Source organism: Budorcas taxicolor, chromosome 16, assembly GCF_023091745.1.
Source record: "Budorcas taxicolor isolate Tak-1 chromosome 16, Takin1.1, whole genome shotgun sequence".
Classification (NCBI taxonomy): Eukaryota; Metazoa; Chordata; class Mammalia; order Artiodactyla; family Bovidae; genus Budorcas; species Budorcas taxicolor.
This window is the reverse complement of record NC_068925.1, coordinates 35,601,239-35,628,509: the sequence shown is the minus strand read 5'-3', so window position 1 is coordinate 35,628,509 and position 27,271 is coordinate 35,601,239. Positions and strand designations below refer to the sequence as shown.

Sequence of the window (27,271 nt, the reverse complement as noted above, 5' to 3'; positions counted from 1 at the left end):
AACAGTCTTTTGGACTTTGTGGGAGAGGGAGAGGGTGGGATGATTTGGGAGAATGGCATTGAAACATGTATAATATCATACATGAAACGAATCACCAGTCCAGGTTCAATGCATGATACTGGGTGCTTGGGGCTGGTGCACTGAGACAACCCAGAGGGATTCTACGGGGAGGGAGGAGGGAGAGGGGTTCAGGATGGGGAACACGTGTATACCTGTGGCGGATTCATGGTGATGTATGGCAAAACCAATACAATATTGTAAAGTAAAAAAATTAAAATGAAAATAAAAAAATTCACAATAGGCAAAAGGTGAAAGCAACCCAAATATCTATCAACAAATGGACAGATAAATAAAATGTGGTTACATTCTGAAAAAAAAAAAAAAAATCTGCCTGCAATGGGAGAGACCTGGGTTCGATCCCTGGATTGGGAAGATCCCCTAGAGAAGGGAACGGCTACCCACTCCAGTATTCTGGCCTGGAGAATCCCATGGACCATACAGTCCATGGAGTCTCAAAGAGCTGGACACAACTGTGCAACTTTCACTTTCTTTACTTATTGTCAGCTTGGTTAAGTGAATAAGCATTATTTCACTGTGATCTATGATACTATTTGACCAACTATTTTAAAATCTTTTTGATATTTTTTGCAAAATTTCCATATTAAATTCTAATGAAGTTTCTTTGATCTCTGGATAACTTTGGGATGTATCAGAGGCTCCCTGAAACATCCCAAAGAAAGATCCTAAGCTAACTAGGTCCATTTGGTATGCGAAATTACACAGAAAGTATTGTCACATGAGTAATAAATCTTCTTAGGTTATATTATATGGGTAAATGTTCTTAAGGCTGATATTCTAGAAATTATGTGGAATTCCTAAAAATTTGGAAGGCCCTGGTAAATGTTATCAGTCATAATTCTAGTTAATATCTTTTTTTTTTTTTCCAGTTAGTAGCTAAAATTGTGTGCATCACAGCAGGAACCAAGTCTCCTTAAGTGCATTGTAATCAGGTCTTTAATTGTGCCTTCGTAAGTTTTCTGTCATTCATATACAGCTATGGTTTTACTCTGATGCTTTTGAAAAAATGTCTTCTCGTCAGGAAGATTTAAGGAAGGGCTTTTTCACAAGCACAGATTTCTGATAACTTTCATATCATACTGCAGAACTGGGTAAGACATTAAAGAATTCTAATGGGAAACCTGATGGCTTTATAAAACTGTTAATAAAAAGGATTATTTACATCGGACTGAAAGAACTGGTTAAAATGGTTGTAATTTTTATGATTTCTGTCTGAAACACTACTGGCTTCTAATCTGTATTTTCCAGATATAATAAAACTCCTCCCCTCAAGCTAATTATGAAAGCAGAATTGAACCATCTTTTCTCTCTACCTGATAGCTCTAGAGATTGGAAAGTTTTAAGTTCTCAGCAACTTTATCAGATAAATTAGGGAAGCCACCTCCTAACAGGTACAGGAATCTCAAAGTACTTTGGGGATCTTGAAAAGAGAAGAAAGGAGTTTGCTAGCAGAACAAGCCTTCAGATACTTATTTTCAGGGGAAGATTTTATATAAGCCCAAATTCTTGTATCTCCTCATACCTATAAAAACTCTAAAATCATTAATAGTGACATTTGCTCTCCATGACTAGTAACAAGTCTCTGCAAAAATGTTTGCTTGGCTGCATGTACCCCACTTCACTAAAATCACCTATAGACTGAACTTCCCCATACCTCTTTGGAGCATTTCCTCAGAGTTATCTGAGATACTGTTTCCTAGCTATAGTTCTCATTTTGTCTCAAATAAAAGTAACTCACAACTCTCACATTGTGCATTTTTTCAGTGGACATTATAGTTACATTTTTTCAGTTGACACTATAGTTAACTTTGCGTGTACCCTTTCCTCCAGAGAAGCTATAATTTATTCAGCTCAGTTCAGTCCCTCAGTTGTGTCTGACTCTTTGGACTCCATGGACTGCAGCATGCCAGGCTTCTCTGTCCATCACCAGCTCCTGCAGTTTACTCAAACTCATGTCCATAGAGTCAGTGATGTCATCCAACCATCTCATCCTCGGTCATCCCATTCTCCTTCCACCTTCAATCTTTCCCAGCATCAGGGTCTTTCCCAATGAGTCAGTTCTTCACATCAGGTGGCCAAAGTATTAGTTTTAGCTTCAACATCAGTCCTTCCAATGAATATTCAGGACTGATTTCCTTTAGGATGGACTAGTTGGAACTCCTTGCAGTCCAAGGGACTCTCAAGAGTCTTCTCCAATACCACAGTTCAAAAGCATCAATTCTTCGGCACTCAGCTTTCTTTATGGTCCAACTCTCATGTTCATACATGACTACTGGAAAAACCATAGCTTTGACCAGACTGCCTTTGTTGGCAAAATAATGTCTCTGCTTTTTAATATGTTGTCTAGGTTGATCATAGCTTTTCTTCCAAGGAGCTAGTGTCTTTTAATTTTATGGCTGCAGTCACCATCTGCAGTGATTTTGGAACCACTGTTTCCCCATCTATTTGCCATAAAGTGATGGGACTGGATGCCATGATCTTAGTTTTCAGAATGTTGAGTTTTAAGCCAACTTTTTCACTCTCCTCTTTCACTTTCATCAAGAGGCTCTTTATTTCTTCTTTGCTTTCTACCATAAGGGTGGTGTCATCTGCGTATCTGAGGTTACTGATATTTCTCCCAGCAACCTTGATTCCAGCTTGTGCTTCATCCAGCCCAGCATTTCTCATGATGTACTCTGCATATAAGTTAAATAATCAGGGTGACAATATACAGCCTTGATGTACTCCTTTCCCTATTCAGAACCAGTCTGTTCCATGTCCAGTTCTAACCATTGTTTCTTGACCTGCATACAGATTTCTCAGGAGGCAGGTCAGGTGGTCTGGTATTCCCATCTCTTTCAGAATTTTCCACAGTTTGTTGTGATCCACACAGTCAAAGGCTTTGGCATAGTCAATAAAGCAGAAGTAGATGTTTTTCTGGAACTCTCTTGCTTTTTCAAAGATCCATTGGATTTTGGCAATTTGATCTCTGGTTCCTGTGCCTTTTCTAAAACCAGCTTGAACATCTGGAAGTTCACGGTTCACGTAATGCTGAAGCCTGGCTTGAAGAATTTTGAGCATTACTTTGCTAGCATGTGAGATGAGTGCAATTGTGCGGTAGTTTGAACATTCTTTGGCATTGCCCTTCTTTGGGATTGGAATGAAATCAGACCTTTTCCAGTCCTGTGGCCACTGCTGAGTTTTCCAAATTTGCTGGCATATTGAGTGCAGCACTTTCACAGCATCATCTTTCAGGATCTGAAAGAGCTCAATTGGAATTCCATCACCTCCACTAGCTTTGTTCATAGTGATGTTTCCTAAGGCCCACTTGACTTCATATTCCACAATGTCTTGCTTTAGGTGAGTGATTACACCATCGTGATTATCTGGGTCATGAAGATCTCTTTTGTAGAGTTCTTCTGTGTATTCTTGCCACCTCTTCTTAATATCTTCTGCTTCTGTTAGGTCCATACCATTTCTGTCGTTTATTGTGCCCATCTTAGCATGAAATGTTCCCTTGATATCTCTGACTTTCTTGAAGAGATCTCTAGTCTTTCCCACTCTATTGTTTTCCTCTATTTTTTTGCATTGATCACTTAGGAAAGTGTTCTTATCTCTCCTTGTTATTCTTTGGAACTCTGTATTTAAATGGACGTATCTTTCCATTTCTTCTTTGCCTTTGGGTCTTTTCTTTTCTCAGCTATTTGTAAGGCCTCCTCAGACAACTATTTTACCTTTTCACATTTCTAGTTTTCCCTTAATAATTATAGAATATCAAGTATCTCCACACTCCTTCAAGCCCTTTTCCAAAATAGATGAAAAACAGTGAAAAACTATGAGCAGGGAAATCAAACATTAATAGCCAACTTTTTGTTGAGAAGGAAATCACTTAATGCTTCCCTCTATGTATTATGGAATAAAAGAAGTACTCAGAACATCCCAGCAAACCACACGTGCTCTTCTGTGTCCCTACTCTATCCTCCAACTGATCAAATGGTAAAGAATGTTCAAAATAGTGTTCCTATCTCTGATTTCCACACAAGCTTATTAAAGGAACAGACATGAAGTCAAAGTAGCTCGAATTTTATCAATCCTTCAAATGTATCAATCTTCAAATGATAGAAAATTTTTACTATTTTCTATCAGAAGAAAGGTACTATGTAAATTTCTATGAAAATTAACATTTTCCTAGCATTTGTATTTTCAAAATGTTTGTACCATTATTTACTAGTTAGCATAACATCTGAGAACCATCATAAGCTTTAAATACAAGGAAATTCCTTTTTTAATATAGTTCCAGTAGTGACAGTGAATGTTATCCCTTCACCTCCTGGCAGGTCTTAATCATGTGAGACAAAATTGTCAGCTCTTCTAAATCTTCTAATTTTGAATTTAGTAACTTGCCACATAGCCTAGTCCTTTCCATAGAAAATTAGAATACTTAATATTACAAAAATCAAGACTCAATCTGAAATCTGCAAAATCTTTAAGCTGCTCTATATGATGCCTCACACACCCAAAGCAAGTGGTATTTATTCAACAAACATTTATTTATGGCCTACATGTGTCAGGCATCAAGTCTCTGCCTTGTCTTTACTGAGCTTAAAGTCTGTAAGTAAAAACCTGCATTACAGTGTGGTGAATGCTGGAAGAGCAGCAAGCCCTGAGGGCTAAAGAAAGAAGGCATGGCTCAGGTTGAAGGGATGTAGAAGGAACTCAGATGGGGGATTTCTCTTCTAAGCTGCCATTTGATTTCCAGACTGTTCTGTTTTGTTTTTTTTTTTTTTAACAAAACAAAAACAAGTCAGTCTCTCACCTGTGCTTATGTAACTTAATTATATTTAAATCAAATTTCAAGTCATTATTTTTTAACTTAGCTTTGTCTTAAGCATTGATATGCAGAAAATGAGACTAATATACTCATTATTTTATTCTAACACACATTTTAAAAGTATATTAAAGAAAGTCCAGGAAGACCTAAACTCATCTAACATATCATCAGTGGCATACAAGTCCTATGTTGGAACATGTTAACAAATGGTGATGGCCAGTGCTGATAAATGTTAAGGAAGGAAGGAGTGGGGGAATTTGCTGATTTTTAGAAGCATCATTCTGTTAAAATGATTAAACAAGGAGGCTATTAGACCAAGGCAGCTTTAATGCTGTGGTGGCTACAGAAGCAAGGAAAACTTAAGCCTGTAAAGGCATAATGGTTATGAAATCAAGATGACAAGGACCACCAATCACAAGCAGCTAACTATATTTTAAGCCAAAATCAATGAAATAATGTCCTTTCTCTGCTTCTGAACTTTCTCTCTTATCTATCCCCTGGCTAGGATTGGCAGAACACTCCCACCACTACCAGTTTGGTGCTATTCAATTCCAATCAATATTTGTTCAATAAACTCTTAAAATTTTTAATATGCCTCAGTTTGTCTTTTAATAATTTTGTGTGGTGAATGATATATAGTAAGAATGGAGACAGGAAAAAACTGTTGCGTGTCTGCATGCTAAGTCGCTTCAGTCATGTCCGACTCTTTGTGACCCTATGGACTATTAGACTCCCAGTCTGCTAGACTCCTGTGTCCATGGGATTCTCCAGGCAAGAATACTGGAGTGGTTGCCATGCCCTCCTCCAGGGGGTCTTCCTGACCTAGGGATCAAACCCACGTCTCTTAGGTCTCCTGCATAGGCAGACAGGTTCTTTACCACCAGCGCCACCTGGGAAGTCCTGGAGAAACTGTTAGAATGTCATTAGACATGACTGAGCGACTTCACTTTCACTTTTCACTTTCATGCATTGGAGAAGGAAATGGCAACCCACTCCAGTGTTCTTGCCTGGAGAATCCCAGGGACAGGGGAGCCTGGTGGGCTGCCGTCTATGGGGTCGCACAGAGTCGGACACGACTGAAGCGACTTAGCAGCAGCAGCAGCAGCAATCATTTAAGAGGGAAATGACAAAGGCCTAAATTAAAGTAGTAATTATAGAGATGGAAAAGGGAACAGCTTCCAGAGACGTAAGACTGTACACTGGTTTGATTTTACAGTGGTACACACAGATTTGATTTTAGAGGTTAGTGAAAAAAGGAGTCAAAGATAAATTTAGGTTCCTTTTTGGGACCAGTGCAAGGAAATGTTATGCCATCTATACAGATCCAATATAAAGGAAAAAGAACATTAGGATCAGGGTGGGGGTGTTGCATTGATTCGATTTTGCATAAGTTGATTTTGAAATATTTTAAGAATATCCAAGTAGAAATGTTAACTTTGTAGCTAAAAATATGAAAATGGGGCTTAGGAGAAATAATCAGCTGCTATCAGCATATAGGTGATGAATGATGCCACAGATGAAGAAGCAGTCAACACAGGAGGAATATGGAAACTGAATGGAAGAGAAGAGGATAAGAAAGAGAAGAGGCCCAAATTTAAGAACAAGATAGAGTATTCAAAGTCAGCAAAGGAGACTGAGAAGGAATAGTCAGAGACATAGGAGAGAAGAGTCACGAACAGCAAGGGATTAGATAGGTCCAAGGAAGAGGAAAGAGTAGCATACGGTGTCCACAGCTACAGATAGGTCATGTAATGTCTAATATGGCTCCACAGGGACTAATAACCCAAAGTCCCTTGTAACTTTGACAAGGTAGCTTCAGTAGAGTTGGGGCAGAACCCAGACTGCCGTAGTTTGAGGACTACATGGGGTGGGGATAAAGAAACTGGGGACAGCATGCAAAACCCTAGACATCGAGAAAAGGGAAGGAAAAAGGAGAAACAGCAGGCGGAGGGGTCTGGTTAGATATTACTGAGCTCTTGTTTTTTGTTTGCCCCCAGTCGACTTGAGCATGTTTTTATGCCCAGGGGAGAGAATGACTTAAAAGGCAGAATGTAACTATAAAGGCAAGAGAGTGGGAAAACTGATAGAAGGAAATCCCTGATAAAGTGGGACCAGATGCCAGATGACAGGGTTAATGTTGGAAGAGAAACAAAGAACCCCCTCTTTGGAGACTGAAGGAAAGGAGGTGAAGATGAGCATGAAAGTAGGTAGATAAGTTTACTGGCATGAAGTATGGTGTTAAGAGATGCCCAATTTGGCAGCCTCCAGTTTGTTTGCTTTTGTGCTTAATTAAAAAAAAAATGGTTAGAAGACTTGAAAGGAGCTGTGAGTATATGGAATAACCTGTTATAGATGAGAGAAGAGAAAGTTAGCAGACCCACCAAGGCATGAGGAAGGGCTGGGAGAAAAGTAATTTACAAAAAGATAAAACATGGTAGGAAAGAAGGGGGCAGATAAATAGCAGGCAATTATAAAGGTTCATGCTGAGCAGAATGCTAGAAACAACAGAAATAGTGCTTTGCATCTTAACCCACACTACTTTTTACAGCGTTGATTTTAAAAGCAGGACCTGGAGATTATCATACCAAGTGAAGTAAGTCAGAGAAAAACAAATATATGATATTGCTTATATGCAGACTCTAAAAAATGATACAGATGAACATATTTACAGAACAGAAAACAGACTCTCAGAGAATAAACTTAACGGTTATCAGGGGGAAAGGGCTGCAAGGAGGGATAGACGGGGAGTTTGTGATTGACATATATACACTGCTATACTTAAAATAGATAACCAGGACTTCCCTGGTGGTGCAGTGGAAAAAAATCCACCTGCCAATGCAGGAGACGTGGGTTTGATCCCTGGTCTGGGAAGATTCCACATGCTGCAGAACAACTAAGCCTGTGAGCCACCACTACTGAGCCTGACCTCTAGAGCCCATGAGCCCTATCTACCGAGCCCACATGCTGTAACTACGGAAGCTCACACACCTAGAGCCTGTGCTCCACAACAAGATAAGCCACTGCAATGAGAAGCCCGTGCATCGCAACAAAGAGAAGGCCCCGATCGCTGCAAGAGAAAGCCTGTGCAAAGCGAACAAGAACCAGCACAGTCAAAAATAAACAAATAGAATTTTTAAAATTCTTTAAATAAAATAAAATATATAACCAACAAAGACCTACTTTATAGCATAGGGAATACTGCTCAATATTCTGTAATAATCTAGATGAGAAACAAATTACATGTATAATGTATAACTGAATCACTTTGCTGTACACCTGAAACAAATACATCATTGTTAATCAACTATGCTTCCAACATAATTTTTTTTTAAGTAAGTGTATTTAGGATGTTAAGATTGAACACAGAAACAAAGTCTCAGAACTAAAAGACATCATGCACTTGTGTATGCAATGACTATTCTCTACGTGGCTACTTGAAGCACAGCAGGTACTGCTCAAAGTCAGTGAGTAGCAGGCCAAAGAGGAAAACCTGTGTTTTGGTCTCTTTCGGAGAACTGATACACGAATGGCTGGAGATGATGGTCACAGGATCCCTAGGAGTCAGATAGCTTTCAGGAACTTTTAAATGTATTCCTTTGTTTATACTTATATAAATTCCTATGTATTTATATCTCTTAAAGGATATCCTCTCCAAATTCTAGTATCTATTGAATAGAAATGCATAAAGTCATCACTAGATCGAATAGATACAATCTTCTTAATTTTATAACATCACAAGGCTCAATACGCATAAAACTTCCCATAAAAATGCTGTATCTGTCAACATTCTTACGTATTAGAGATAAAATAAAAGCTTCAGCACAAGGTTTTATATTTTAGAGCAGATGTATGACTGATGAAATTATATTATAGGCATCAGATGACCCCTTCTTAAACACATGGGATTGCAACCTATCTGAGTAGATTGAAAAGAGACTAGAAATAAAGATGGGGTGGGTTTGGTGTTATCAGCTGAAATTTTTCTATCACAAACTGAGTTATTGCACAGGCATAAAGGCAAATACATTAGCTGCATTCCCAAGAATGACTTGCATCATGTGATAAGAACGAGGTCTTCCTATCAGAAAAATCATAGTGCTGGGTGTGTGCTTTAGGGAAGTGAATGAATTCTGTCTGCATGGACTTAGGGGCTCACAGGTCAAACACACACATACAAAATAACATATCTGGGTAAGAGACAGAGGCTAGAGTTGTACATCATTGATTAACTGTTTACCAGGACTAGAAAAGGTCAGTTTTCATTCCATCCCAAAGAAAGGCAATGTCAAAGAATGCTCAAACCACCGCACAATTGCAACCCACTCCAGTACTCTTGCCTGAAGAATTCCATGGATAGAGGAGCCTGGTAGGCTGCAGTCCATGGAGTTGCTAAGAGTAGAACATGACTGAGCAACTTCACTTTCACTTTTCACTTTCATGCATTGGAGAAGGAAATGGCAACCCACTCCAGTGTTCTCGCCTGGAGAATCCCAGGGATGGGGGAGCCTGGTGGGCTGCCATCTATGGGGTCACACAGAGTCGCACAGACTGAAGCAACTTAGCAGCACGGTAGTAAAGTAATGCTCAAAATTCTCCAAGCCAGGCTTCAGCAATACGTGAACCGTGAACTTCCTGATGTTCAAGCTGGTTTTAGAAAAGGCAGAGGAACCAGAGATCAAATTGCCAACATCTGCTGGACCATCAAAAAGGCAAAGAGAGTTCAGAAAAACATCTATTTCTGCATTATTGACTACACCAAAGCCTTTGACTGTGTGGACACAATAAACTGTGGAAAATTCTGAAAGAGATGGGAATACCAGACCACCTGACCTGCCTCTTGAGAAACCTATATGCAGGTCAGGAAGCAACAGTTAGAACTGGACATGGAACAACAGACTGGTTCCAAATAGGAAAAGGGGTACGTCAAGACTGTATATTGTCACCCTGCTTATTTAACTTCTATGCAGAGTACATCATGAGAAACGCTGGACTGGAAGAAGCACAAGCTGGAATCAAGATTGCCAGGAGAAATATCAATAACCTCAGATATGTAGATGACACCACCCTTATGGCAGAAAGTGAAGAGGAACTAAAAAGCCTCTTGATGAAAGTGAAAGAGGAGAGTGAAAAAGTTGGCTTAAAGCTCAACATTCAGAAAACGAAGATCATGGCATCTGGTCCCATCACTTCATGGGAAATTGATGGGAGAACAGTGGAAACAGTGTCAGACTTTATTTTTTGGGCTCCAGAATCACTGCAGATGGTGATTGCAGCCATGAAATTAAAAGATGCTTACTCCTTGGAAGGAAAGTTATAACCAACCTAGATAGCATATTGAAAAGCAGAGATATTACTTAGCCAACAAAGTTCTGTCTAGTCAAGGCTATGGTTTTTCCAGTAGTCATGTATGGATCTGAGAGTTGGACTGTGAAGAAAGCTGAGCGCCGAAGAATTGATGCTTTTGAACTATGGTGTTGGAGAAGATCTTGAGAGTCCCTTGGACTGCAAGGAGATCCAACCAGTCCATTCTGAAGGAGACCAGTCCTGGGTGTTCATTGGAAGAAATGATGGTAAAGCTGAAACTCCAATACTCTGGCCACCTCATGCAAAGAGTTGACTCATTGGAAAAGACCCTGATGCTGTGAGGGATTGAGGGCAGGAGGAGAAGGGGACGACAGAGGATGAGAAGGCTGGATGGCATCACCAACTCGATGGACATGAGTTTGAGTGAACTCCTGGAGTTGGTGATGGACAGAGAGGCCTGGCATGCTGTGTTTCTTGGGATCGCAAAGAGTCAGACACAACTGAAGAACTGAACTGAACTGATGAGCTATATACCTGCCTCTGATGCTTTTAATCTAATTTATTTCTCCTGATGAGTTAGCAGGTAAAGAATATGCCTGCAACACAGGAGACAAGGGAGATGCAGGTTCAATCCCTGGGTCAGGAAGATCCCCTAAAGGAGGAAATGGCAAACAACTCCAGTATTCTTGCCTGGAAAATTAGATGTATAGCGGAGCCTGAAGGAGGAGAAGAAAATCCAGCCAGAAAATCCCTGGCAGAGGAGCCATGGGGTTGCAGAGTTGGACATGACTGAAAGCAACCGAGCACACAGCACACAGCCCTCAAAAAATTAACATTATCCTGAGTTTATTGAAAAAGACATTGAGGTTCAGAAAAAGTGAGCAATTTGGCTAATGTTACACAACACAGTAAATGCTATTGTTCAGTTACTCAGTCGTGTCCGACTTTTTGAGACCCAAAGGACTGCATCACGCCAGGCTTCCCTGTCCTTCATCAACTCCCAGAGCCTGCTCAAACTCATATCCATTGAGTCAGTGATGCCATCCAAACATCCTGTCCTCTGTCACCCCTTCTCCTCCTGCCTTTAATCTTTCCCAGCATCAGGATCTTTTCAAATGAGCTGAATCTTCACATCAGGTGGCCAAAGTATTGGAGTTTCACCTTTGGCAACAGTCCTTCCAACGAATATTCAGGACTGATTTCCTTAAGGATGGACTGCTTGGATCTCCTTGCAGTCCAAGGGACTCTCGGGAGTCTTCTCCAACACCACACTTCAAAAGCATCAATTCTTTGGTGCTCAGCCTTCTTTACAGTCCAGCTCTCACATCCATATATGATTACTGGAAAAACCGTAGCTTTGACTAGACAGACCTTTGTTGGCAAAGTAATGTCTCTGCTTTTTAATAAGCTATCTAGGTTGGCACAGCTTTTTTCCCAAAGAGCAAGCGTCTTTAAATTTCATGGCTGCAGTCACCATTTGCAGTGATTTTGGAGCCCAAGAAAATAAAGTCTCTCACTGTTTCTCCATCTATTTGCCATGAAGTGATGGGGCCAGGAAGACTGGAATGCAAAAGTAAATAACGCTGAAGAAGCTGAAGTTGAATGGTTCTATGAAGACCTACAAGACCTTTTAGAGCTAACACCCAAAAAAGATGTCCTTTTCATTATAGAGGACTGGAATGCAAAAGTAGGAAGTCAAACACCTGGAGTAACAGGCAAATTTGGCCTTGGAATACTGAATGAAGCAGGGCAAAGGCTAATAGAGTTCTGCCAAGAGAACGCACTGGTCATAGCAAACACCCTCTTCCAACAACACAAGAGAAGACTCTACACATGGACATCACCAGACAGTCAACACCGAAATCAGATTGATTATATTCTTTGTAGCCAAAGATGGAGAAGCTCCATACAGTCAGCAAAAACAAGAACGGGAGCTGACTGCGGCTCAGATCATGAACTCCTTATTGCCAAATTCAGACTGAAATTGAAGAAAGTAGGGAAAACCACTAGACCATTCAGGTAAGACCTAAATCAAGTCCTTTATGATTATACAGTGGAGGTGAGAAATAGATTTAAGGGACTAGATCTTATAGACAGAGTGCCTGATGAATTATGGACGGAGGTTTGTGACATTGTATAGGAGACAGGGATCAAGACCATCCCCGTGGAACAGAAATGCTAAAAAGCAAAATGGCTGTCGGGGGAGGCCTTACAAATAGCTGTGAAAAGAAGAGAAGTGAAAAGCAAAGGAGAAAAGAAAAGATATACCCATCTGAATGCAGAGTTCCAAAGAATAGCAAGGAGAGATAAGAAAGCCTTCTTCAGAGATCAATGCAAAGAAATAGATGAAAACAATAGAATGGGAAAGACTAGAGATCTCTTCAAGAAAATTAGAGACACAAAGGGAACAATTCATGCAAAAATGGGCTCAAGAAATACAGAAATGTTATGGACCTAACAGAAGCAGGAGATATGAAGAAGAGGTGGCAAGATTACACAGAAGAACTGTGCAAAAAAGATCTTCATGACCCAAATAATCACGATGGTGTGATCACTCACCTAGAGCCAAACATCCTGAAATGTGAAGTCAAGTGTGCCTAAGAATCATCACTACAAACAAAGCTACTGGAGGTGATGAACTATTTCAAATCCTAAAGGATGATGCTGTTCAAGTACTGCAGTCAATATGCCAGCAAATTTGGAAAACTCAGCAGTGGCCACAGGACTGGAAAAGGTCAGTTTTCTTTCCAATCCCAAAGAAAAGCAGTGCCAAAGAATGCTCAAACTACCGCACAATTGCACTGATGTCACATGCTAGTAAAGTAATGCTCAACGTTTTCCAAGCCAGGCTTCAGCAATACGTGAACCGTGAACTTCCAGATGTTCAAGCTGGTTTTAGAAAAGGCAGAGGAACCAGAGATCAAATTGCTAAAATCCACTGGATCATCAAAAAAGCAAGAGAGTTCTGGAAAAACATCTATTTCTGCTTTATTGACTATGCCATGCCTTTGACTGTGTGTATCACAATAAAGTGGAAAATTCTAAAAGAGATGGGAATACCAGACCACCTGACCTGCCTCCTGAGAAATCTGTATGCCGGTCAGGAAGCAACAGTTAGAACTGTACATGGACAACAGACTGGTTCCAAATAGGAAAAGGAGTACGTCAAGGCTGTATATTCTCACCCTGCTTATTTAACTTATATGCAGAGTGCATCATGAGAAATGCTTGGCTGGATGAAGCACAAGCTGGAATCAAGGTTGCTGGGAGAAATATCAATAACTTCAGATATGCAGATGAGATCACCCTTATGGTAGAAAGTGAAGAACTAAAGAGCCTCTGGACGAAAGTGAAAGAAGAGAGTGAAAAAGTTAGCTTAAAGCTCAACATTCAGAAAACAAAGATCAAGGCATCTGGTCCCATCACTTTATGGCAAATAGATGGAGAAGCTGTGGGTACAGTAGCAGACTATTTTTGGGGGGCTCCAAAATCACTGCTGATGGTGACTGCAGCCATGAAATTAAAAGACTCTTGCTCCTTGGGAGAAAAGTTATGATCAACCTAGACAGCATATTAAAAAGCAGAGACATTACTTAGCCAACAGAGGTCCGTCTAGTCAAGGCTATGGTTTTTCCAGTGGTCATGTATGGATGTGAGAGTTGTACTATAAAGAAAGCTAAGTGCCGAAGAATCGATGCTTTTGAACTGTGGTGTTGGAGAAGACTCTTGAGAGTCCCTTAGACTGCAAGGAGATCCAACCAGTCCATTCTAAAGGAATCAGTCCTGAATATTCATTGGAAGGGCTGATGCTGAAGGTGAAAGTCCAATACTTTGGCCATCTCATGCAAAAGAACTGATTCATTGGAAAAGACCCTGATGCTGGAAAAGATTGAAGGCAGGAGGAGAAGGGGACAACAGAGGATGAGATAGTTGGATGGCATCACCGAGTCAATGGAGATGAGTTTGAGTAAACTCTGGGAGTTGGTGACGGAGAGGGAGGCCTGTGTGCTGCGGTCCATGGGGTCGCAAAGAGTTGGACATGACTGAGTGACTGAACTGAACTGAACTGATGCGACCAGATGCCATGATCTTCGTTTTTTGAATGTTAAGTTTTAAGCCAATTTTTCCACTTTTTTCTTTCACCTTCATCAAGAGGATCTTTAGTTCCTCTTCACTTTCTGCCATAAGAGTGGTGTCATCTGCATATCTGAGATTTCACCCAGCAATCTTGATTCCGGCTTGTGCTTCATCCAGCCAGCACTTCACATGATGTACTCTGCATATAAGTTAAATAAGCAGGGTGACAATATACAGCCTTGACGTTCTCCTTTCCCAGTCTGGAACCCATTGTTCAATGTCTGTTTCTAACTGTTGCTTCTGGACCTGCATACAGATTTCTCAGGAGGCAGATCAGGTGGTCTGGTATTTCCATCTCTTTCAGAATTTTTCACAGTTTGTTGTGAGCCACACAAAGGCTTTAGCATAATCAACGAAGCACAAGTAGATGTTTTTCTGGAATCGTCTTGCTTTATTGAAGATCAAATCGATGTTGGAAATTTGATCTCTGGTTCCTATGCCTTTTCTAAATCCAGCTTGAACATCTGGAATTTCTCAGTTCACATATTTTTGAAGCCCCACTTGGAGAATTTTGAGCATTACTTTGCTTGTGGGTTAGATGAGTGCCATTGTGTGGTAGTTTGAACATTCTTTGGCATTGCCTTTTGGGATTAGAATTAAAACTGGCCTTTTCCAGTCCTGTGGCCACTGCTGAGTTTTCCAAATTCACTGGCATATTGACTGCAGTACTTGTACAGCATCATCTTTTAGGATCTGAAATAGCTCAACTGGAATTCTGTCACCTCCAGTAGCTTTATTCGTAGTGATGCTTCCTAAGGCCCACTTAACTTTATAGTCCAGGATGTCTGGTTCTAGGTGAGTGATCATACCATCGTGACTATCTGGGTCATTAAGATCCCTTTTGTATAGTTCTTCTGTGTATTCTTTCCACCTCTTCTTAATATCTTCTACTTTTGTTAGGTCCTTACCATTTCTGTCTTTTATTGTACCCATCGTTGCATGAAATGTTCCCTTGGTATCTCTAATTTTCTTGAAGAGCTCTCTAATCTTTCCCCTTCTATTGTTTTCCTCTATTCTTTACATTAATCAGTTAGGAAGGCTTTCTTATCTCTCCTTGCCAATCTTTGGAACTCTGCATTCCGATGGTACATCTTTCCTTTACCCCTTTTCCTTTCACTTCTGTTCTTTTCTCAGATATTTGTAAGGCCTCCTCAGACAACCAGTAAATGACAAGTCCAGATTTCTAACACGAGTCTATATGACACCAAAGTATAAGCTCCTAAGTGCTATGCTAATTACTATTCTAATTATCATTAAGGAGCATAGCATTCAAAGAAGCTCCTGCCTTGCTTGGATTCTGTAAAGAAAAGTAGAAGACAGATTCCTTACAATGAATTTTGTCTGCTATAAATTAAACAAAGGCACCAGTCTTTATGCACCCAAGCATAAGCAAAACTGGTAACCACTTTGAGAAAGTGTGAAATGAAAACATACCTGGGTGACAGCAAGGGCACCTTGACGTTTATCTCAATTATTACCAGATCAGCTTAACTTGCTCTTCTACCAAAAGGAACCCACCCTGAAGTATTCACTAGGACAGTGCTTCACTTTGTCAAGAAAAGACCTTACAAAACTTTGAGGTTTTTCAAACTTGGCAACCTCTCAAAGGGTGGAAATGAAAGCCAGAATAATATAAAGTTTTCTTTGGAGAAGTTAATAAAATACACCTGTTAAGGTTACCTGAAATTAACAGATACAACATACCTACTTGTACAATTAGGCTTTGGAATAATTATAAACCAGAAAACCTAAGTAAAAAAGTCTCAATAAGCATAAAAATCTCAAATTATTTTTGAGATCTCTAATTAAGGAGCAAGCAGTTAAAAAAATTACTGTTTAAAATTTCCAAGTTGGAATAGGAGCCGCCTGTATTAATTTTAAAATTTACAAATGCCCCTATTCTCATAGTTAGGCATATATATTCCTTTTAAGTTTTGGAAACCTAATCCATGAATGTGAGAATAGAAACATGGATTATCAATGATGAATGAATATAGCTTTCTTGAATTCAAATAACTGTTGGTAAGAATCACACTTAGAATGTGATAAAATGAACACAGCATCCCCTCCTTTTTTAATAATGTGGCTAAAAGAAAATCAGAACATAAAATTAAAAACAGAGGTGTTATCAAAAGAATGAAACTGGACTTCTCTCTTACACCACTCACAAAAATTAACTTAAAATGGATTAGAGACTTAAATGTAAGATCTGCAACTGTCAAACTCTCTGGAGGTAACATAGAAAAAATCATCCTGACGTTGGCCTGGCCAATGATTTTTTTTAATATGACACCAAAAGCCAGGCAACAGAAACAAAAATAAACAAGTGGATCAGCATCAAACTAAAAAGCTTCCTTTCAGAAAGAAAACAATCAACCAAATGGAAAGGCAGCCTACAGAATGGGAGAGAATATTTGCAAACCATATATCCAATAAAATACATAAATAAGAAACTCACACAACTCAGTGGAAAAAAAAAAAAACCAACTAATAACCTGAATAAAAAATAGGCAAAAGACGTGAATAGAGATTTCTCCAAAGAAGACATATTGTTAACAAATTGTTAACAGGTACCAATCAAGATTGCTGGGAGAAATATCAATAAGCTCAGATATGCAGATGACACAACCCTTATGGCAGGAAGTGAAGAACTAAAGAGCCTCTTGATGAAAGTGAAAGAGGAGAGTGAAAAAGTTGGCTTAAATCTCAACATTCTGAAAACTAAGATCATGGCATCCAGTCCCATCACTTTATGGCAAATAGATGGGGAAACAATGAGATACTTTTTTTTTTTTGGTTCCAAAATCACTGCAGATGGTGACTGCAGCCAAAAATTAAAAGACACTTGCTCCTTGGAAGAAAAGCTGTGATCAATCTAGATAGCATATTAAAAAGCAGAGACATTATTTTGCCAACAAAGGTCCATCTGGTCAAAGCTATGGTTTTTCCAGTAGTCATGTATGGATGTGGGAGTTGGACTGTGAAGAAAGCTGAGTGCCGAAGAATTGATGCTTTTGAACTGTGGTGTTGGAGAAGACTCTTGAGAGTCCCTTGGACTGCAAGGAGTTCCAACTAGTCCATCCTAAAGGAAATCAGTCCTGAATATTCATTGGAAGGAGTGATGCTGAAAGTGAAACTCCAGTCCTTTGGCCACCCAATACAAAGAACTGACTCATTTGAAAAGACCTTGATGCTAGGAAAGGTTGAAGGCAGGAGGAAAAGGGGACAACAGAGAATGAGATGGCTGGATGGCATCACTGACTCTACAGACATGAGTTTAAGTAAGCTCCATGAGTTGGTGATGGACAGGGAAGCCTGGCATACTGCAATCCATGGGGTCACAAAAAGTCAGACACGACTCAGTCACTGAACTGAACTGAAGTGAACCTGAAAAGGTGCTCAACATTGCTAGTCATGAAGGAAATGAAAATCAAAACCACAAGAAGATGTCACTTCATGCATTAAGATGGCTCTTATAAAAAAGCTAAGAGATAGATGTTGATGAGGATGTAGAGAAAGGGAACTCTTTGTACTGTTTGTTGGACTGTAAATTGGTACAACCACTATGAAAAACAGTATGGAGTTTTCTAAAAATAAATGTAAAATAAAGCCAACATATGATTCAGCAGTCCCACTTCTTGGTACATATCCAACAGAAACAAAAATCAGTATCTTGAAGAGATGTCTGCACTTCCATTTTCATTGTTGCATTGTTCACATTAACAAAGATATATCAAAGCTAAAAGTCTGTTAATGGATGACTGGATAAAGAAGATGGGTGCATGCATACACACACAAACAAACACACAGTGGAATATGTTACTCAGCCATGAGAGAGAAGGAAATCCTGCTTGTTGCAACAACACAGATGAAACTAGAGGACATTATTCTGACTGAAATAAGCCAGCGTGAGAAAGACAAATACTGTGTTGTCTCATTGAACTCTGGAACCTAAAATAAATAAATAAGTCAAATTCATAGAAACAGAGAGTAGAACAATAGGTACCAGGGACTGGGGGAGTGTGTTTGGGAGAAATAGGGAGATGGTGGTCAAAGGGTGCAAACTTTCAGTTATAAGAGGCATCCACGTGTGCTAAGTCACTTCAGTTGTGTCTGACTCTCTGTGACCCTACGCACTGTAGCCCTCCAGGCTCCTCTGTCCATGGGATTCTCCAGGCAAGAATACTGGAGTAGGTTGCCATGCCCTCCTCCTGGGGATCTTCTGGACTCAGGGATTGAAACCTTGTTTCTTATGTCTCCTGCAGTAGCATGCAGGTCCTTTACCCCTAGTGCCACCTGGGAAGTCCTCAGTGATGATTAAGTTTTAAAGCAGGATGCAGAACCCTCTCAGGCTTCAGACAATGCTGTTAAATACAAAGACATAGTAATCAAAATGGTGTGGTACTGGCACAAAAACAGAGAACTGAGAAATTAACCCACACACCTATAGTCAATTAATCTTTGACAAAGGAAGTAAGTATATACAATGGGAAAACGTCTCTTCAGCAAGTGATGTTGGGCAAATTGTACAGGTGCTTGTAAATCAATATACAAAAATCACACCATACACAAAAATAAACTCAAAAAGGCTTAACAACTTAAATATGACATGACACCATTAAACTCCTAGAAGAAATCATAGGCAAAACATTCTCTGAGATAAATTATACCAATGTTTTCTTAGGTCAGTCTCCCAAGGCAGTGGAAATAAAAGCAAAAATTAAAATATGGGATCTAATTAAATTTACAAGCTTTTACACAGTAAAGGAAACCATAAACAAAATGAAAAGAATGAGAGAAAATATTGGCAAATGATGCAACCAGCAAGAACTTAATTTCCAAAATATATAAATAGCTCATAAAACTCAATAACAACAGCAATAAAAAAAATTGAAAAATGGGCAGAAGTCCTAAATATACATTTCTCCAAGAAGAAATTCAGATGGCCAATGAAAAGATGCTCAGCACCACTAAGAGAGTTCAAATCAAAACTACAACTGAGGTACCACGTCACACCACTCAGAGTGGACATCATTAAAACATCTACAAATAACAAATGCTGGAAAGGGTATGGAGCAAAGGGAATCTTCCTATGCTGTTCATAAGATGTATGAACTGTAACGTATGAATGTAAGCTGGTGCAGCCACTATGGAAAACAGTATGGAAGTTCCTCAGAAAACTAAAAATAGAATTGCCATATGATCCAGCAATCCCACTCCTGGACATATATACCCAGACAAAACTATAAATCAAAAAATGGCATGCATTCCTGTGCTCATAGCAACACTGTTTACAATAGCCAAAACATGAAAACAACCTAATGCCCACCGATAGATGAGTGGATAAAGAAGATGTGGTACGTATATACAATGGAACAGTACTCAGCCGTGAAAAAGAATGAAATAATGTCATTTGCAGCAGGCATGGATGCAACTAGATATTATCAACTAAGTGAAGTCAGGAAGAAAAAGACAAATACTATACGATGTCACTTGTATGTGGAATCTCAAGAGTGACACGAATGATCCTATCTATGAAACAGAAATACACTCACAGTCATACAGAACAGAGCTGTGGTTGCCAAGGTGGAAGTGGGGTTGGGACAGGGATGGAGTGGAAAGTTGGGGTGAGCAGATGTAAGCTATTATATATAGAATTGATAAACAAGGTTCTACCATATATCACAGGAAACTATATTCAATACCCTATGATAAATCATAATAGAAAAGAATGTAAAAAGAATGTACATATATGTGTAACTGAATCACTTTGTTGTACAGCAGAAATTAACACATTGTAGATCAACTGTAATTCAATTTAAAAATATGAGTAAATTCTATAGATCTAATGTACAGCATAGTGACTACAGGTAATAACACTGTATTGCACACTTGAAATTTGGTAAAGACAGTAGATCTTAAGAGTTCTCACCACAAAATAGAAAAAAAAAGGTAACTGTGTAAAGTGATTAATTAACCCTAATGCGGTCATCATTTCAGACCATCAATGTATATTAAATCACCACATTGTACCATTTAAATATATATAATTTTATATGTTGATTGCATGTGTGTGCATTCATGTTAAGTCACTGCAGTCACGTCCGACTCTGTGTGACTTTGTGGACTGCAGCCTGCCAGGCTCCTCTGTCCATGGGATTCTCCAGGAAAGAATATTGTGGGTTGTCATGCCCTCATCCAGGGGACCTTCCTGACCCAAATTTGTTGATTATATCTCAATAAAACTGGAGGAAAAAAAGAAACAGCTTTCACTGACAAATAGAAATTTTTGTATATTTTTCTCTATAGGTCGAGTTTTACATTATGAAGTATTCTGTGAACACACTGATTAATAATGAGAAATTGGTACTACTTGTACAATACTTAAAATGTACAGATTGTATTGCTATGAGATAGCTAGCATTTGTGGCACTAGAAAAATAGCATCACCCAGATGTAGCTCTATCAACTATTAAACTATTCTGTGGTAATCTTTTTTCTAAAATTCTGAGCAGATAATTGGAAATTAAAATTAGGAATTAAGGGATAGCAGTCTAATTTCAAAGCTGTTTGCCCCTCTGATATGAAACAACCTCTACCTTTTATATGCTTGTAAACCTGAAATCAAAATATTTTATCCTCGCTAAAGCCATATTTTCTTTTTCAAGTAATATTTTAGAGTTTTATCAGACTAGTTACTATGAAAAGCTTGCTGATCTCCAAATCTGAACTGTTTGGAAAAGTAAAAATGAACTATCTAATACACATAATTGCCAATTTTCATTTCTTGTTTTACCACAAGTTATTAAAGAATCATGGAGAAATAAAATATAATTAATGATTTATTTTTAAAATAGAGTTATTAAGGAAAATGAACGTGTGATATTCTTATTTCAGATATTAAAGTTCTGACTTAGATGAGTAAGATTTAATCACAAGGAAATGCCAATTAAATATTTACTGTTTGGTAAATTCTTTGTGGTGAGGAAGCCAAAATGATCTGAAAATGCCCAAAGAATGCTCATTAGGATTCCTGGATGCAAGTAGAGATTATCATATTTAAGTGAAGTGAGTCAGTCAGAAAGAAAAAGACAAATACTACACAATTTCACTCTCATGCAGAATCTGGAATATGACACAAACGACCCTATCTATGAACACCTACCGCCACAGAGAACAGGCCTGCGGTTGCCAAGGCGAGGGCAGGGGAGGGGAGGAAGGATAGATTCGATTAACTTCCAACCTCAGGAACTCCTTCACAGCTGAAGTCGCTCATGGCTAGTCTTACATTGACCTGTCTTTTGTGAACTATTCAGGACAAACCTTCCTGGAACTTTACCAAAAGCCTAGGAACTCTCCCTAAAAAAATAAAAGATACCCCAAAGCAAAGTATTCCAACGCAGATTTCAAATGGTTCATCAAAATATTTCTGTTATTTCTGTTAATAATAAATTTCTGACATTTATTATATGTCATTCACAGGCTTACAGTCTGCATAGCAAATTCAGAGTATGTATATATATGTATTTTTTTTTTATAAATCAGTAAAAACTCTTTATAAGTGAGAGTTCAGTTAGTAAAGATACAGCAAAATGAAGAAATTTATTTCATAATTATCCTCAGTGTTCAGAAAGTGTGAAGCAAATCGTAAAGTGACCAAACAAATGATGGTCTCCTGCAGAATTACCTTAAAAGTCGTGAATAAGGTGGTGACTCATAGACTCCTACCTCTGACTATATTATTTCAAACAATATATGTAGCACAAAGAGAACGTCCATCTAACGGTCAAGAGAAAACCAGAAATCCAATGTTTGTTCTGATAGAAGTGGCTCTTCTCTCTAATCACATCACTGAAGTGTTTACAGAGGGAAAGATTCTTCTTTCTAGTTAATTATCATCTAATGGCCAGTAGAGTACTTTGCATAAGCTAATATGCAACAACACTATTTTAAAAATCCCAGTAGAATTGATTAATTAGTTCTCTCATTTAAAGGCTTTAATCAGGCTGTTTTTCAAAGGACAAACAAGAAGTGTACTAAGTCAAGTGTGTTGATTATAAAGAAATTGTGTATAAAGAAATCATGTACTACTCTAAATAGAATTAAATGTACTGGAACAGAACACCCAGAGGTAGAGTACCATGTCAACCTTGGCCTTACCCTTTGATTTCAAGGCTTCTAATACCTTTGAATCAGCTGTTACATCACTCACTAGCTTGATTTCAATACTTTGAGAAGTCAGTTGGAGCAACTTTTCGAAAAGACGTTGACCCTAGAAAAAACATTCAGAACCAAAGTCAGAAAACCTAAAATTATGCTGTTTTAAATAGGAATAAATAAACATTGAAAATTAAAACTATTCATTCAAATTTTAAAAGGCAAGCACTTCAGCACTTGGTATTCATGGAAAATTTTTTCAAAAGAGTTTACAGAAATGGAGTAGTAGTACAAACACAGATTACATTGTTTTTTTGAGTACTGTGCAACTCAACAATTATTGCAAAAATCATTTCAATGCTACAATGCAAATTTACTCTTTTTTTTTTTTTTTTTACTTTTTCAAGAACTCTTAAGTATCTACACATGAAGAGGCAGAGAATTTTAAACAGTTGTGACTGGGCCCAGAAAGACCCAGATTCCAGCTGATTTTCCAATTTACAAATTGTTTCTTAATTCAGTGAAATGAATTTCACTTTCTTCCTCAGTGAAATGCTGATAATATTAATATTTACTTTAAAGGGTTTTTGTGAGGATTAAGGGTTACTAGTAGGTAAGTATCCTTTAAGTGTTAGCTATTACGGGGGGAATCATGACTACTTATCCAGTGTTAGTCGCTCAGTCATGTTTGACTCTTTGTGACTCCATGGACTGGAGCCCGCCAGGTTTCCCTTGTGGCTCAGCTGGTAAAGAATCCGCCTGTAATGTGGGAGACCTGGGTTCAATCCCTGGGTTGGGAAGATTCCCCGGAGAAGGGAAAGGCTACCCACTCCAGTATTCTGGCCTGGAGAATTCCATGGACTATACAGTCCATGGGGTCACAAAAAGTTGGACACAACTGAGTGACTTTCACTTTCACTACTTATGAGGGATTTACCTAAATTCACTTTCTCATTTCAAATTTGTTTTATGGAATTCAACTGGAAATCTATAATTATTACCCTAGCCTAAAAAAACTGAAAAAAATAAAGTTTTCCTTTATTAGATTTCACGAACATAATTTTTATAGTAAAAAATAAATTTTTTAAATCAATCTCAGGGAGACTCTGCATAGTGGTGGGTTCATATTACATCATTGCAAGTGAGTGGATTGCAATGTTATCCTGTTTATTTTCTCTTTTCCATAGTGTTTTCATAGACTCCTTCTCCTTATCATAAGAGGGAACTGGTCTTCCTTTATTGGTTTTTCAGGTTTGTGTTATTCAGCCACAAACTCAAAAGCCCTCATAGGCTAAACAGGCAATAAGGCTTTGGTCTTAATGGCCCCCAAGTGGTAAAGTTTTATCTTACTTTGATTAGAATAGAGTATTGATAATGATTATGGAGAAAGAATTTGAAGACTAAGAAAGTAAATGGATGGAATGGAGATGCAGAGCAGTGATTCTTGCAATTGGGTCTTAGAAAAGAAAGAGACCAAAGATCAAAACCCTAAAGCTTTGGAATGTGAAGGAGCAAAGGGCTGGTATGCCTGTGCTAGGGTGCCAGCTGACTGCAGGGAGGAGTGTCTGGCATAATCCAGCCATCTCCTGCCTGGAGCTGGTGCAGTATCGCCTAAGATCCCAAATCCCCCCACGTTTGAGGATGGAGGAGTTGCACCCCGTACCAGGCATGGAAGTTTCCTTTTTGTCTAACCATGCTGGTAAAGGTTGCCCCCAAAAGAACTCATCAAAAGTGACCAAATTTGGGCTTCCCTGGTAGCTCAGTTGTAAAGAATCCACCTGCCAATGTAGGAGACACGACTTTGATGCCTGGTCGGGGAAGATCCCATGACTTTGATCCCTGGTCGGGAAAGATCACCACAGAGTGAGCCTTGTTTGAGAGCCTGGGAACCACAACTATTGAACCCACGTGCCACAACTACTGAAGCCTGCATGCCCTAGAGCCCATCCTCTTCGACAGAAGCCTGCAATCAGAAGCCTGCACACAGCAACTAGAGAGTAGCCTCCATTTCCCCCAAGTAGAGAAAAGCCTGCATGCAGCAATGAAGACTCAGCACAGCCAAAAACAAACAAATAAATAAAATTATGAGAAACAAATAAGCCTGAAAAAAAGTGACCAAATTACTCCACATGCAGAACCTGGAGGCAGCCTCCCCATAAAATGAACGTGAACGTGAACGTGAAGTCACTCAGTCGTGTCCGACTCTTTGCGACCCCATGGACTGTAGCCTACCAGACTCCTCTGTCCATGGGCTTTTCCAGGCAATAGTACTGGAGTGGATTGCCATTTCCTTCTCCAAGGGATCTTCCCAACCCAGGGATCGAACCCAGGTCTCCTGCATTGTAGACAGGCGCTTTACCGTCTGAGCCACCATAAGGGATGTCGAATGAGGGCATTAGGTAGTTGCAAATTGCTTTTTAAATAAAGAAGTAAGAGGGGAGAGGGAGAGGGAGAGAGAAGGAGATATAAGGAGGCAGAGGGAGATGGATAGGGAAGAAACGGTTGATGATTTGCTGATTTCAGGGTCCATATAAATTTCAAATTTACTATGGAGAAGTGAGGGCTTGGCAGTGAGAGGCTCTGACACTGGGTGTAAGGGAAGATGCCCTTGGTGGGACTTTGTGGGACTTTCTGCCAAGCTGCCTGCCACCAGCACGACCTCCTCTCTGTTAGCTTTGTCACTCTGCCAAGTTGCTACACTCTTGTCACACACCCTTGAAGGCTGGCTGATGCCTTTATAGCCCAGATTTCTAGAGCCTTAGATGCATGGCCATCTCATAGTCACATAAATGTTTGTATTTTTCACTTTCACTGAGGGAAAGGGCACATGTACTTTGTGTGTTCTGTGAGTCCCCATGGTTAGTGAGCCAGTATTTTTAAACAAACTTTTGTTGTTGTTGTTGTTCTTAGTTAACAATATATTTAGCAAAAACGAAACACAGGAGATCTTCTAACCTATCTGTATTTCTGGCTGTGTGCCTTAAAGTGATTCCCACTGTGTGATTTTTGTGAGAAAAACCAGAACTCTCAAACACGAATGAAAATTGAAACTCCAAAAGTTACAGATAGTGGCAGACTATCTTTAAGTAAACCTTATTTTTACTTCCCTGATAGCTCAGGGAAGCCCTTTTCCCTCAGCTGTATCTGACTCTTTGCGACCCCATGGAGTATGCAGTCCATGGAAGTCTCCAGGCCAGAATACTGGACTGGGTAGCCTTTCCCTTCTCCAGGGGATCTTCCCAACCCAGGGATCGAACCCATCACCATATGAGCCACCAGGGAAGCCCAAGAATACTGGAGTGGGTAGCCTATCATATGTGCTGATTACTTACACCAAGGATTCTTAAAATTTTTAATTATAGTGCTCACTTGTAATAAACTTGTGCTGGGGTAGAATTTCTGTACCTGGGCTTGAGGCAGAATTTCTATTAAATTTCTCCTGTTTTCAGTGTCTTACCTCCAGTCCACATGTTTTTGCTATGACATTCAAAATATAATTACTTCAAAAGGTATGAAACACTTATTCTATGCTGAGATCTGCAGTTAGGACTATTGCTTTCTGAGTTAAATTTACTCATCATGTTTTCATAAAGAAATAACAAAAGCCCCTTTGGCTTTTAAACATCAGTATTTTAAAGACTCTCTCTTTCTGGTGAGATACATCAGCCAACATTTTAAACTCAAATAAATCATCTTGAAGATAGCTAGTGGCTCAGGCACATTGACCTACTTTAAGCCTTTTTTTTTTTTAATCTGCTAAAACCTTATGATAGACAGTACTGTCCTGGAGAGGGAGGCAGTGGTACCCCAAGGACAGAGATCCAGTTCAGCCCCTCTGTGGCTCTGAAGAGACTGCTTAACCCAAGAGAATAGAGGTTATAAATTCTGCCAATTTCTGTTGACCCAAAACAACTCATGGACAGGATAAAATTCCACAATAAAATGTGAAGGGGGAAAAACAAAAATACCAAAGATAAATCAGAATAAAGTCATGCTCTGTAAGATTGATTCTGGAGATGATATAGAATATGGTGATGGTTTTCAAACTTGTCTTAACAGTTAAACTCTTCATTTAAATAAAAACTTAAGCCAAGCATCTCCATCAATCCATCTCTGTGCTCTTGTGCATTTCCCCAGGGCTCCACAGAAAACAGCTGTAAAACCACTGAACCTCACCCCTTTATCATACTGATGCAGAATCATTAGAATACTGAAACTGAGAATGTCAGAGCTGGCAGATACCTTTGCGATCAATGATCTACCAGTCTCCCCACTTCATAGATAAGGATAATCAGGCCCAAGAAAATTAAGCAATGCTGATTTTCTATATGCTGATTCACTATAATTTTATCTATATGACCACTTTATGTTAAAGGGGTATTCTTTCCTTCATAAGGGGTATCTGAAAGAAAGTTACATCCGAGTCTTTTCCTCTCCTTTCCCTCCCAGCTCCAGTATATCTAACTCCTTTGAACTAAGCAGTTCTGGGGCTGGAAGGCATTTAACAACCAGCAGAGTCCGGTTCTGGATACCAATGTACCTGCAGAGTCAGTCCCTGTCTAACATGAATGACCAAGTGCTCCTGTTCTCCAGGAGACTACACAGGAGCTGGGGCAAGTCTCAAGGCCTGGGGCTGGGAATGTGAAGTACTATAGGGGGTGGCGGCGGGGAGGAAAGATGTTCTTCAATTGACCTGTGATAGACAGGTTAACCATCTAATACAGCCCCTCCTTCACCTGAAAGAAAGCCATTAATAAGCTGATAAAATAAAACACCAACACACTT

General features: G+C 39.3%; 1 protein-coding gene across 1 annotated transcript in view; it reads right to left on the bottom strand.

The window, feature by feature from the left end:
* PLD5 (phospholipase D family member 5) overlaps window positions 1-27,271 on the bottom strand; it is a 397,759-nt gene that overhangs the window by 111,525 nt on the left and 258,963 nt on the right. Inside the window, exon 4 of the mRNA XM_052654058.1 lies at window positions 22,490-22,601. Within this exon, the coding sequence (XP_052510018.1) occupies window positions 22,490-22,601 (112 nt within the window). The remainder of the gene's footprint in view (window positions 1-22,489; window positions 22,602-27,271) is intronic.